A 12,590-nucleotide genomic window follows, 5' to 3' on the forward strand; every position below is an offset into this window, starting at 1 on the left:
AATCTGCTGCAGGAAAACACCAGAAAAGAGAAGCCGCAGGGTAGAGGATGCACTATCAAAGGTCTGCTTCTAATGGAAAATCAATAGAACAGTCCTCTTGTAATCAAACGGGAACAATAAAGGAGCAACACAGTGTCTCATTAACCTCTGTTTGATGGCTATTGCAGGTTCAATAAAAATGAACCTATATACTCAGCTATCATGGAATCATCTCCGATTGTCACACTCTCTCAGATCTCTTTCTGCCCTCTTAAACCTAATAGAACCAGAGAGGTTTTGCTTCTCCTACTCGGCCATGGAAAGTGAGTTGCGAGCAAGGCAGGGTGAGAGTCTCAACTACTCAGCCATGGAAAGCGAGTCATAGAGATCATGAGAGTAGGGTTTTTATTTTTATTCCTATTTTGATCGGGAAATGAAAAGGGAAATTTTAATGTTTAAGTAGAATTTTTTTCACATGATAAATATATTTCCCTTGCAATCAAACATCTAAATTTATTTTCCCTCGAAAAAAAATTTCACTTTACATAAAAAATTTGCATTCCCCTTGCAACCAAATGCAGCCACAAGTATCGAGTAATACGTGTTTTTGATTTTCCCAATCAAAATCCAACACAGTACTACCCAACCGTAGGATTCTTGTTGATGAGCTTGTCATGAGCTGGTCCAACCTAAACCCCACCAGCCAGGATCACGAGTCTGGACCTGGCTGGCTCCCAAACATGGAAGTAGATCAGTGAAGCACAAGAAAACCAACTGGAGGTTTCTAACAGGGAGTATTCGAAGGAGTAAGTCACATTAAAAGTCAGTCCAGAAGGCAATCGCAAAAGCTATATCCAATTTTAATTCTATTCGAAGCATACAATATCATGTTCCCGGGGACATTATATGGACCACCATGAAGATGAAATTAGGGCACAGAGCCCAAATAATAATTAAAAAAAAAAGGTCATACCAATGGCCTGTCAATTTAGGCATCCACCACCCACCATATGTAAAGAGTAGGATAAGGTCAAAATGACATTTTCATTGGCTGTAGAGAGCCTGAGCCTTATATGCCCTTAGTACTCCCTGGGATGCTTCGTCAACTCTTCCTGTAAAATGGAATTTATACCATGTGAGTAAATCAGAAAATGACTTAAAGAGTCAAGTTTGTCTACAGATGCAAAGATACTATCATGCTCCTGGGAGGGTATTGTATAAGATGGTGTATTGATTAAATCTGTAAGCTGGATTTGGTCTTGACCTCACATTGATAGTGTACATGAGATGCTTCAAAATGGACTCAATTCACAAGTTCTCACCAATAACATGAATGAAAATAGACATATCAGGTCATCTTAGGTTTTCACCAAATAAGCTCATTTCCATCATTCAGTCACATGCCCAAGACTTGAATGAATCCATGTTGATGTTATGGACTAAGACACAATGGAAAATCAAAACGAGAACAACTTTACTCCAGGTGACTACCAAACTCTTTTTCTCTGAGAATTTATATCTCAAAGCTGATGAGATGAACACAAAGTCACACACTTCAATGTGTCTAGTTTCAGGAAAACCAAAGTCAGACAATGACCCGTATTAAAACCAGGCCACAGACTTTATGTCCTTGTCCTAATTCCAGGTCCAGTTAGGACATATGACAGATATAGCTCACTGTACAATCCCCTCTATAATTCATCTAGATTATAACCACCTATAGTAGAACATATGACAGATATAGCTCAATGTACAACCCCCTCTACAATTAATCTGAACTTTCACCACCTACAGTAGAAAGGGGAGAAAAAGGGTGTACACAGCACATGAGGCTACCGGCACTGTGGGGTCTGGGGAGGGTCATAATGTATGCAGCCTTACCCTCGCTTAGCGGATAGGCTGTTTCCTAATTCGAACCCGCAACCACTACGTCATAATGGAGCAACCTTACCGTTGCACCAAGGTCCACCCTTTCCCTCTAGTAGAAAACACACACACACAGATAACAAATACCATATATAAGAAAAGCCACAACCCTAACATTTTAAAGATCTTCTCACATATAAATTTTCAAACGAGTTTCTTTGCTAATAAATTGTATTTTACATAGTAAAATCTAGTTTTCACAGATTAGAGAACTATTTGATAAATTAATTGTTCAGATCAAATATGTTCACCTAGTCCAGTCAAACCCCAAAGGAGACAAACTGCCTATACATTTATTCTACCATTCAATCCAATTGCCACTCTCCTCTTTGACTAACACAGACACATCTTATCTCCTGTTGTGTATTAAAATAGTTTTACTAAAACAAATTAATCTGTTTGTCTAGAGATGAAAATTGCAAAAGATGAAATAAGATCACACAAGTTTTACTTCAAACAGTAATTTTCAGTGGAGGTTATGTCATACTTTGCCCTTTTCTCGTCTCTATAAATTTGCAGTCATAAGACTTATTTTTTGCTATAGGATTAGTTATTTTCCACTCTAAAACACAAAAATTGTAAGGATAGTGGAGCTGAGGAAACAAGTCACACAACACAAGAAGAAATTCTTGAGACTGACAATCAGAAAAAGACACGTGGGACAATTGGATAAATATCACCCACCAGTTGTACACTATTTTCTCTTTCCTTCCTTATCCCATTGTTTATAATTTTCACCATTATATTAAAGCCAAATAATTTAGCTAAACCAACCAACGAACCAAGGAAGCAAGTAATGGAGAAGGGTTCCGACTTTGGTTCCTTATCCCACGATAAAATCTTCTTCTCCCTTTATTTATTTATTTATTTTTATTTTTTCTAATAGAAAGGCATGATCTCATGCATCACACCGAGTATAAACATTCCACAAACCCAATCAAAACATTAAAAAAGGGATTTAATCTTTAGGAAAAAAAAACCAAGGCGATATATAAGGCGGTGGAATGCCTAGATCCCCCAAAAAAAGCCTTGTCACCTATGCAACGCTTTAACAACTATGTTCTATAGTTTCTAGGATAATATTCAACAGTTCTTTAAGAACATAGAAACAACACAAAAGAGTAACTTGATATGGACTTATTCTAACCCAAACCTTCTAAAAATCCCAAAATAAAAACTACAAACTCACACCTAATCTCTTACAGAACTCAGTCAGCTCATACTTGGGCTTATAGAATTGTCCTTTTACAATTAAAAAAAAAAAAAAAATCCATAAATACTTAGCCCATGACTCCTGCAACCCAATGGGGACTTAAAATTGTTTTAACAAATCATGGAACTGTAGGCCAAAAACATAACCACCTCTCTTGGGTTAAATTCAAAATGTTGGCACTGTTTATCAGCTGTAGCTTTGTAGGTTCAACTGTTCAATTGCTTAGAGCCATGCAACGGCAAAAATCTGCATGAACAAAACCCTAGAAGTCCTCGAGGTGATATTCATCATAAAAGTGACCGCTTGACCCCCGTTTCCTGTTTCTGCCATAATTTATCAGCTAATAGTCCTCATCAGAAATACCACTGCACCATGTTCAAGAATTAAAACTGCAATTGTTTAGCTATTAATTTTCTCTTGTTGGCTCTCTTATTCCGAATTTTGAAGTTCTATCCTTTTCTGTTTTGTTAGCTTCAATTTTTTATTCTCTGTTGTTTGGAGATCCATCTTGCAGAACAGACCCCTCAAATCCACGTAGGCAACCTCAGAATCCACCCAAGTCTGCTGCACATCCTCACAGGACACAGTTGAAAAAACGAAACTATTAATATTATCAATTGGGCTTAGGCCATAGGTCTTGCATCTATTTATATACCTGGGATTAGACCAAAACTCGATCCAAATACAAATTGAATATCCTAATTCATCTAGGACTCTCAAAAGCATGACATAAACTGAAAAATAATATCCTAATCACCCAAACAAAAACTAACACACAAGTATGAAAATAAACAAAAATCAGAGCTCAAACTTAACCCTACATAAACCCCTTGTCCTCTTTTTCCCTCCTGTGCATCAATTGGAAGTGAAGAAAGAAGTAGCATTTATATGGGAGAAACAATTTGATTGACTGGGGGAAGAAGTTCAAAACCATAAGAGGGGTAAAAAAAAGAGATTTTTTAGTGAATATTTGTGACCCTGCTTTCCAAGTCGAATAAACGCTCTTCTATTTAACATCTGTACCATTTTCACTCACTTCACCATCCAAAAATGCGTGTTTTTTTTTCAGTGTATGTTTAAAATGCAGTTTGCATGTGGCTTCGTGATCATAAAAAGCTATACCATAACAGAACTTAAACACCAAACACTTCTCCTAGAAAAGCCAGTTAGAAGAATCTAACCTCAAAAACACTCTTCAAGTGATTGAGTTCCTTGTCTAGATCATTTATAGCCTGGTTATACGCCTGCATTGGAGACGATTGGCTCGTTGTGTGTACCTGCAAAACCACCCAAATAATTCAAGTACATGGCAATCCCAAAACTCCAAAAACCATAAATTACTAGCGCACTTAAAAAAAAAAACAAAAAAACAAAAAAAAAACCCTATAATGGTTACCACACTGACATGAGTAACCAAATTCTTGCATAGCAAACACAAGATGCTCAGGCAAGCGACTATTCTCCTTTCTCACTGGCACAATGAAAACAACAAAGAGGGAGAAAGAACTAACCCTAACTATAATTTTGTACTGCAAGGGGTGAGGGAGCTTGTAACCGGCAAACAACACATTAGGGTCCCTGTGTAATTGCCTGCATGAGCAAGAAACAAAAAAAAATCATAGGCGAAACATATCAGATAAATATAATTTGATAAATTTTCCCTACAGAACCATAAATCAGCCAAAAAAAATTCAATTTTGTTCTGCGAAGAAGATGAGCATAGGGTGATAAATTAATAAGTACATCCGAAGAATGTTTCCGACGGTGTGATCCTCTCTCTCAATAGTGAAGGACGCAGCATTTATTATCTTCGTATCTCTCTCATAGGAAACCCTGTCGTTCGCAGCAGAAACAAAGCCGGTTGCATTAGATCAGAGATCGAAGAGCAAACAAACAAATAAATCAGAAGATAAGCATATAATCTTGTGAAAGCGATGCCAAAAGAAGGGACGTTGATATATACTTCTTGGTGCCTTCAGGAACGACGAAACGCTCGTATCGATCTGGGGCGTTCATGGTTCTCTGCTGCCTTACTTTGTCTCCGCTGTGATATTGTCAGTTTCTTGACCGTCGATCAACGGAAGTAGACAATGCCTTGTTCGCTAAAACGTGCTTTTCTATAAATATTTAAAAATCTCACGGAATCCCAATCTATTTATCATTCTACCGTAATTGATATAATATCGGGAAAATTACATGATTATCCACTTTTAGGTTTCTCTTTACAAAATTACCCATAAAACATTATGGTTAATACAAATATCCAAAATTAGGTTTAGGTTTACAAAACTATTCACCCAAAGTTTCAGTTAACAAAAATACCCAAAATTAGGTTTATGTTTACAAAATTATCCAAAATAGTGATTCTTCATCTTCCACGTATAATCATGTATTTTTTTATTATTAAAACTTTTAGTGGATAGTTTTGTAAATCCAAACTCAATTTTGGGCATTTGGTAACTTAAATTTTAAGTGGGTAATTTTGTAAAGGGAAACCTAATTTTAAGTATTTTTGTTAACTAAAACTTTTGGTAGGTAATTTTATAAACAGAAACCCATAAGTGGATAATCATGTAATTTTCCCTATAATATTTATATTTTCATTTTTTCACTTATGAATTCTATTTGAATATAGCCTTGAGAGAGCCTACCAATTATGGTTCGTAAGTTTCTAATCCATTCCAATCAAAGTTTGAACTTCAAAGGAAAGTCTAAGTAGCATAATTGTCACGGCGCCAAGGTGAACCAAGGTGGTAGAGGGTTGTTTAAGTGCTTAGGCGAGAAGACGCACGCTTTGAGGCGAATAAGGCGACCAATTGTTATTTTTTATTTTTCCTATTTTCTAACATTATTTAGTAAGCTATATATACCTTGTATCATAAAAAATCCAGATTAAGCAACATCAAGTCATTAAAAATCAACATTTAGCCATATTAAATCATAAAAAATTAACATTAAGTCATATTAAGTTATAAAAAATCAAAATTTCAAAAATGCTATGGTTCTATAATAAGTTTGATTGGTCAAATGATATTATTTTTACATGAGACTTTTTGTATCAATTATAATATAAAATCATATTTCTAACAAGTCTAAAATTACTTAAATCTGAGTTGTAATAACAAAGTTATGCTCCAGTCAAACTTATTTTTAAGTGCGCGAATGCTGTTAAAATCGCCAAAAAGAAAATAATTTTATGGATATCAAAACAAAAAATTATTTTACCGGACTTTTAGTTTTTAGCAATATTTTAACATGATATAATTTATAAAATTTTCATAATTGATAAAAGCTCTAGCATTTAAAAGTTGAAAATCGCCCTTATAACTAAAATTCAGTTTTTCTTCTTAGACTGGGGGATTGACTTTTTATCCTTTTGAAATTTGATTTTTAAATTATTTTTATTATATTCAAATATGGGGTATTTGTTTATTTACGAATAATATCTTAAGTAAATGAAATAACAAATTTAAGTGCATTTACTTAAATGATATTTGGCATAAATAAGTGCCAAAACACAAGGCGGCATCCAGTGCAATAAGGCGACTGTCGCCTAGGCCCCAGGCAAACCGATGCCACCTTGGCGATGCCTTGACAACTATGCTAAATAGTGTTCGGATCAATTCAGTTTTTTTTTTTAGATAACAGGGAAAGAAATTCTATAGTAGAGTGTAGACACAGTGGGTGAGAAAATACTGTCTTGCCCCAAGCTAAAAATGCAATAACGCATTCTCCCACCATGCGCGCTGGTGTTAGTGGTGTGTACCGGTGCCAATGGGTGACATTCTCTTGCCACAACTTGGGTCTTTACAAATTTCGAACTTCAGCTCATTCCTTGGTGTGGCTTGTTGTTCTTAGACCTATCAACCCTCCCAATAGATGGTCCTCCTACCAGTACTAGTGGGTAGCATTCTTTTGCCATAATATGGGTCTTTACAAATTTCGAACTTCGGTCCATTCCTTGGTGTGGCCCATTGTTCCTAGACCTGTCAGCCCTCCCAATGGATGGACCTTCAACCCAAGTAGCCAACAAGGCCTTACTATCATTTTCATTTTTACATTGTGATTCTTATGTTGGGGGGGGGGGGGGGGGTAGGATTACATCATGATATCAAATGGTTAGTGAAATGCATGCATTTGATGTGAGCAATGTATTCACAAAATTATTTTGCATTGTTGTATAATACTTGTCTACAAAAACTCATTACCTCTAAGATTGCCATTTGACATCATTTTTCTACTTTCTTATCTTAAGCAAGATGCATATTGTTATGATAAGAGAAAATAATCATGAACGATACAACTTCAAATGTCAAGACTAAGACATCGATGAAAACCAATTATAAGAAGTTATTTGGTAAATGTATATTTATCATAGGCACATAAAATTACTTTAATTTTCTTAAATCATAAAAATAAAAAATAAAAGATTTTTTTTTCCTTTTTTAATATGATTAGGTTTGGTTGTGGAACCAATATATTTTATCAATTTAAAACTGTTGATAAGGGATCATTTACGGCCTATTTGGGAACGTATTTGTGAAATATTTTTCTATTATTTCGAAATACTATTAAAACAAAAAGATGTTTGGTACCAAAGGGTAAAAAATAGGAATTGTAGTAGTATAGAATGCATAAATTATAGAATAAGAGAGAGTTTCATAACCCACTTTCAGATTCATCTCTCTTTTTTTCTTTTTCAATGAAATTGTTGCAGCCATCAAACAGGGAAGAAATTTTCTTGACTCTGCTGGGTGCCTACGTTAAGAATCTTAATGAAAATTATGAGTAATTATCTTATGAATCAATGAAATTGTTCTCAGATTGTTTTTTGTCTTGGGATTTTGCTAAATTTGTTTGGCATGAAATAAGAAAGGGAAGAAAGTAGAATTGGGTAAACTGGAAGAAAGTGAAATTTGTCTATGGGCTGTTTTGTTTCCCTGGACAGTAATAACGGAAGTCAAGTTACTCTGCTATTTATGGAAAGTGATTGGAGATGTTGTGCTTACTTAAGAATTAGATGTAATGTGTTCTTAAATGTGATATTCTCTAAAGAGAGAAAGTGATTTTATGAAGATATTAGTGAGAAAATTTAGTGGTGAAAATTGACCAAAACCACTATTCTGGACAATGGCTTTTAATTTGAAAGTGAATGTAACATTCTTTGGCTTGCGCGATTTATATGATACCTTATTATAGATTGTCATTATAAGCATGTGACTGATTTTGTAGTGATGTGTCAGTTGACAGCTAGCACTTAACCTATCAATCTTTTTGCATAGATCCTTGTGCTCGTTCTTGTTTGGAATCTTCATGTAATCGATCATGTTAAGTTGGGATAAGATTTTGGATGTTGTTGTTGTATCTGCAACTAATAAGTTTTCCAAATTCCTTCAAAAATAGAATGTGAAAAAATACTCTCATTCACGTTGAATTCCGCAATTGATCAAAGATCAAATCTGAAATACCTTGAAAACATAGGATTGACATCTACAACCTGAGACAAAGGAGAAGAGGATGGCCATCAAGGGAGCCAAGGATACACCCAACCTTCAAACACACAAATTTACTTGAGAGAAACAATAAAGGAGAAACAAGACATAGAATAGGTAAGTATAGAGCAAAGAACCGTCTTAATTAAAACTGAACAGCCAGCTTCGTAGCAGACCTAGCCTGAGAGGGAAAGAGGAATACTTTTTTTTTTAGTAGAAGCAAGAGAGGTATATCCAAATATCAAGATTTCTTATCAATCTTCCTGACACCTAGCGTTCTGCATATCTAGAGTCTCAATGAAGAAGAGTAGTCACCAAAAAAAGATCAATGAAGAAGAGTTATTATTACTGAAGCAGACACTTCTAGAAATTGATTTCCTGACTACAAATTTCTTAGAAAAATATAGGAAATAATCTGAATAGTGAAAAATGTTATCAAGAATTTCCCTACATGAAACAAAAGTACCGTATGCAAAGCCTAATGGGTGATCTAAGAAGCAAATCTATCAATTTTAATATTTTAAAGAGATTTAAATCCCTATAAATTGAAAAAAACACGAGACAGTCCTTCCATGTCAATGAAAAAAAGGTAAGAATTGAGAGGCGTCATCTAAAATGTTCAACGAACCCAAAAAAACGAGCTACAATTTATTTTGAAAGAAAAAGATACAAAGAAGAGATGAAATAGGATACAAGAACATAACAATGCTCATCAAAACCAATAAAATTCCAAAAGAGCTCAAATATGCCCCCATTCAAGTCTAATATGCTTTTGAACCCATTACTTAGAACCTCTAATTTTTTCATAAAATAGAAAAATTAATGAGTGATAATGATATTATCTAATATTTGTTGCCATTTAATAAAAACAGCATGGGATAGGGAAATATTATATTCAGATAGTTAGGGCTAAAAGTGCATGTGCAAAAGCTTAATAGTCTTGAAATCTTAGGTCTAAGAGCGGTTTCCTTTTTAGGTATTAGACTAAGGACGGTATGATTGGAACCAAAAAGAAGGGATCCATGTTTAAAAAATACATGAACAAATAAATAATATCAGATTTAAGAAAATCTCATAAATAATGTTAAAAACTGATGGCGTATATCATGCACAGTTTATTTGAAAGTACTAATACTAAATACCACAGATTTAACTTCCTCCTCATAAGGGAGATAGCAAAGACAAAGTTTCTCAGGAGAAGAGATAATGGGGTTAAATAAACTTTTCAAAAAATACAGGTCAAGAGGATTAGTATTAAACGAACGAAACTTGGCTGCAATTAGGGAATGGAATCTCAGAGATAAGAGCGAAAAATTCCATCCTAAAGAGGATATTTTCAAATGTATCGGAAATTTTGTCCATATTAAACCTACTTCATCCACTAAACCATCATTTGTGGACCACTTCCATCACTTGAACATTAATGACAATCATTTTTGTGCTTGAGCCTATTCCTTGATGCGAGCCTTTCTTGTTACACCCTCCCGATTGATGGACTTCGAGCCCAAGTAGCCAACAAGACATTGAGATCATTTTTTTCATGATATAACAGAACACAGAATTTTCAGTACCCATATAAGATGCATGACATCAAAACGTTAGTGAAAGGCATGCATTAAGTGTGAGAAATGTATAAATGATTATTACACATCGATACACAATACTACTTGTCTATAAGAACTCATTGATTTAAGGTAATACATTTAACATGGTTTTTCTACTCTTCTATTTCGAGAGAGATGTATGTAGTTAAGATAAGGGAAAATAATTATGATGATGCAACTTCAATTGTCAAGACTAAAAACTTTGGAGGAAGCCAATTAAGTTCACATAATTGGCAAGTGTATACTTACCACAGGCTCATAAAATTACTTTTTTACTTTCTTAAATCATTAACAAAATTATTGTTGTTGTTTATTTTTTATACTTTTTTTGTTTATTTATTTAATTCTGGTTAGGAATGATTTGTGCAAACACATCAAATATATTTTATCCATCAAAATAAGAAGAAGCAACTGATAAGGGATCATTTAGGGCTTCTTTGAAAACTTTAGGAGTATTTCCGTTTTTCTTTTGTTCCTTTGATACACTATTAAAACAAAATCACGTATGGTGCACTGTTTTATTGTATAGGAATTATTTAGTTGTAGTAGTATAGAGTAAATACAGATGAGACTTGGTTTGATAGTGCATTTTCATAATAGATTCTCACTCATTTTTTTTTTCTTTTTCAATGAAATTGTCACAGCCATCAAATGGGGAGAGTAAAAAGTACAGAAGAGAAAAGGAAAAAGAGAGAAGTTGAATGAATGTTCATATCACTTAGATGTGAGACTAGATATCTACGATCACATCTAGAGAGACCATATATCTATCATCACAACTGGAGTAGAAAATATGAAATTTACGTATCACCTACTCATATATCTATCCAGCTATCTGCAACAAACTCAAGGGATTTAAGGGTCAGCATAATCCAATGTTGCCGTAACTTAGAAGTTTCCAAGTTTCTCGAATAGATAAACAATACTACTTCACTTTTTTTTTGGTAAAAAAATATATACCCCTTTACAAAAGAGTGAGTACAAGGGAGTGTTTTGATGATTTAGTAAATCTTTTCGAAGGGTCATTGAAGGGGTGACTTGTATAATACTAACAATAATGTATTTTAGTGTTTAAAATAAGACCCAAAATTTCATCCCAAAGCAACCTATTATCATTGTACTATTTTAGAATGATAAAATTAAGTGTTTACCTTTGCACTATTTTTGCATTTTCTTTAAAAAAATAAAAAAAAAATAAAAAAAAATGAGAATTAATGGATATAGATATTATACCAATGTTATATAAATAATATTAGCCGGTTCATAATTAAAAGAAAAAATAATCAATAGCCTTTACATTATTGAATTATACAGAAAAGTTTATATATATATATATATATATATTGAAAACCAAAATCAAAACCGATCCGTGTGAAATTTAACAAAACCAAATAAGGAACGGTTAAGTTTTGGTTTAAAAACAGAGAATATTAAACCAACTAAATCAATAGTATAGAGTTAGGATTTGTGGGTTTCCATCAAAAGCACTCCAAAAGCCATCGATTCGTGTACAAAAAAAGTTTTATGAAACAAGAAAAGAACCAGTTGACTTTTCAAAGATAAAAGCATCATTAAGTCACAGTTTTTATTAAATTTTTATCCATGTAAATCCAAGTGATTAAATGTACACCGTTAATTTTCAACTATAATATCACCAAAAGAGCTTTGAACTATAGTTTGCATAATTTTTTCTTTTAAATATAATTTATTTGATTATTCTCAAACTAAGATATTAGACCTTTCTATTTTTTCCTATGGATTATGCATGATGTTCAAGTCAATCTATATTATTCGTTGAAGGCTCAATTCTATATTATTTATTGATAACGTATCTTTGTGGTTGATAGAACTTAAACTGAATATGAAATCAAATATGGGAGTTCTAGCACTGAATATGAAACCAAATATGGGAGAAAGAACTCCGTCCGATTGCGTGGCTCTATGCCCAAACATATGGGGTGGGCTGCCAGGGGTAGAGATGTCTTTTCATAACATGTTATTTTTTTTTTCAAAATGAAAAGAAAGAACCTTGCTTGATTGCTTGTGCCCACACCTAGAAGCATTGGGAGGTGATGATCACCCTAGCCCCCATGCCCAGTCCGAAGTCCATAATCACTCTAGTACCTTTTTCGTTTTTTTTGGGTTAGACTCTAGCACACTTTAGATGTCCACCAAACACTATTTCATGGTGAAAGTTTTTCTTCACCACGGATCAAAATAATTTATTTTATGAAAACATATATTTAAAACTTGAGATCAATCTTTGTATTTTAAAAGTCAATTTTTTTGGATCTTTTGCCCTTAGCTCATAGCAGTGGATTGATCACGGATTTAATTATTGGTATTGTATTGAATTGAATTGATGCCTATCGACCA

At 33.8% G+C, this 12,590-nt stretch overlaps 1 protein-coding gene across 1 annotated transcript; it reads right to left on the minus strand.

Moving 5' to 3' along the window:
* Window positions 1-810: 810 nt before the first annotated feature.
* On the minus strand, window positions 811-5,242 carry LOC122088602 (DNA-directed RNA polymerases II, IV and V subunit 11). The gene is made up of 5 exons (XM_042657918.1): window positions 5,082-5,242; window positions 4,862-4,951; window positions 4,630-4,708; window positions 4,300-4,395; window positions 811-1,091 (listed from the first exon to the last, which is right to left on the minus strand). Exons 1-5 carry the CDS (start codon window positions 5,132-5,134, stop codon window positions 1,059-1,061), a joined length of 351 nt encoding a protein of 116 aa, XP_042513852.1. The 5' UTR covers window positions 5,135-5,242; the 3' UTR covers window positions 811-1,058.
* Window positions 5,243-12,590: the final 7,348 nt, after the last annotated feature.

Source organism: Macadamia integrifolia, chromosome 9 (genome assembly GCF_013358625.1).
Source record: "Macadamia integrifolia cultivar HAES 741 chromosome 9, SCU_Mint_v3, whole genome shotgun sequence".
In the NCBI taxonomy this organism is placed as follows: Eukaryota; Viridiplantae; Streptophyta; class Magnoliopsida; order Proteales; family Proteaceae; genus Macadamia; species Macadamia integrifolia.

Coding starts and splice junctions, on each gene's coding strand:
- LOC122088602 (XM_042657918.1), bottom strand. CDS start 5,134: ATGAACGCCCCAGATCGATACGAGCGTTTCGTCGTTCCTGAAGGCACC. Junction 4,952..5,081: donor GTTCCTGAAGGCACCAAGAA/GTATATATCAAC, acceptor TGCGAACGACAG/GGTTTCCTATGAGAGAGATA. Junction 4,396..4,629: donor AGTACAAAATTATAGTTAGG/GTTAGTTCTTTC, acceptor GTGGTTTTGCAG/GTACACACAACGAGCCAATC.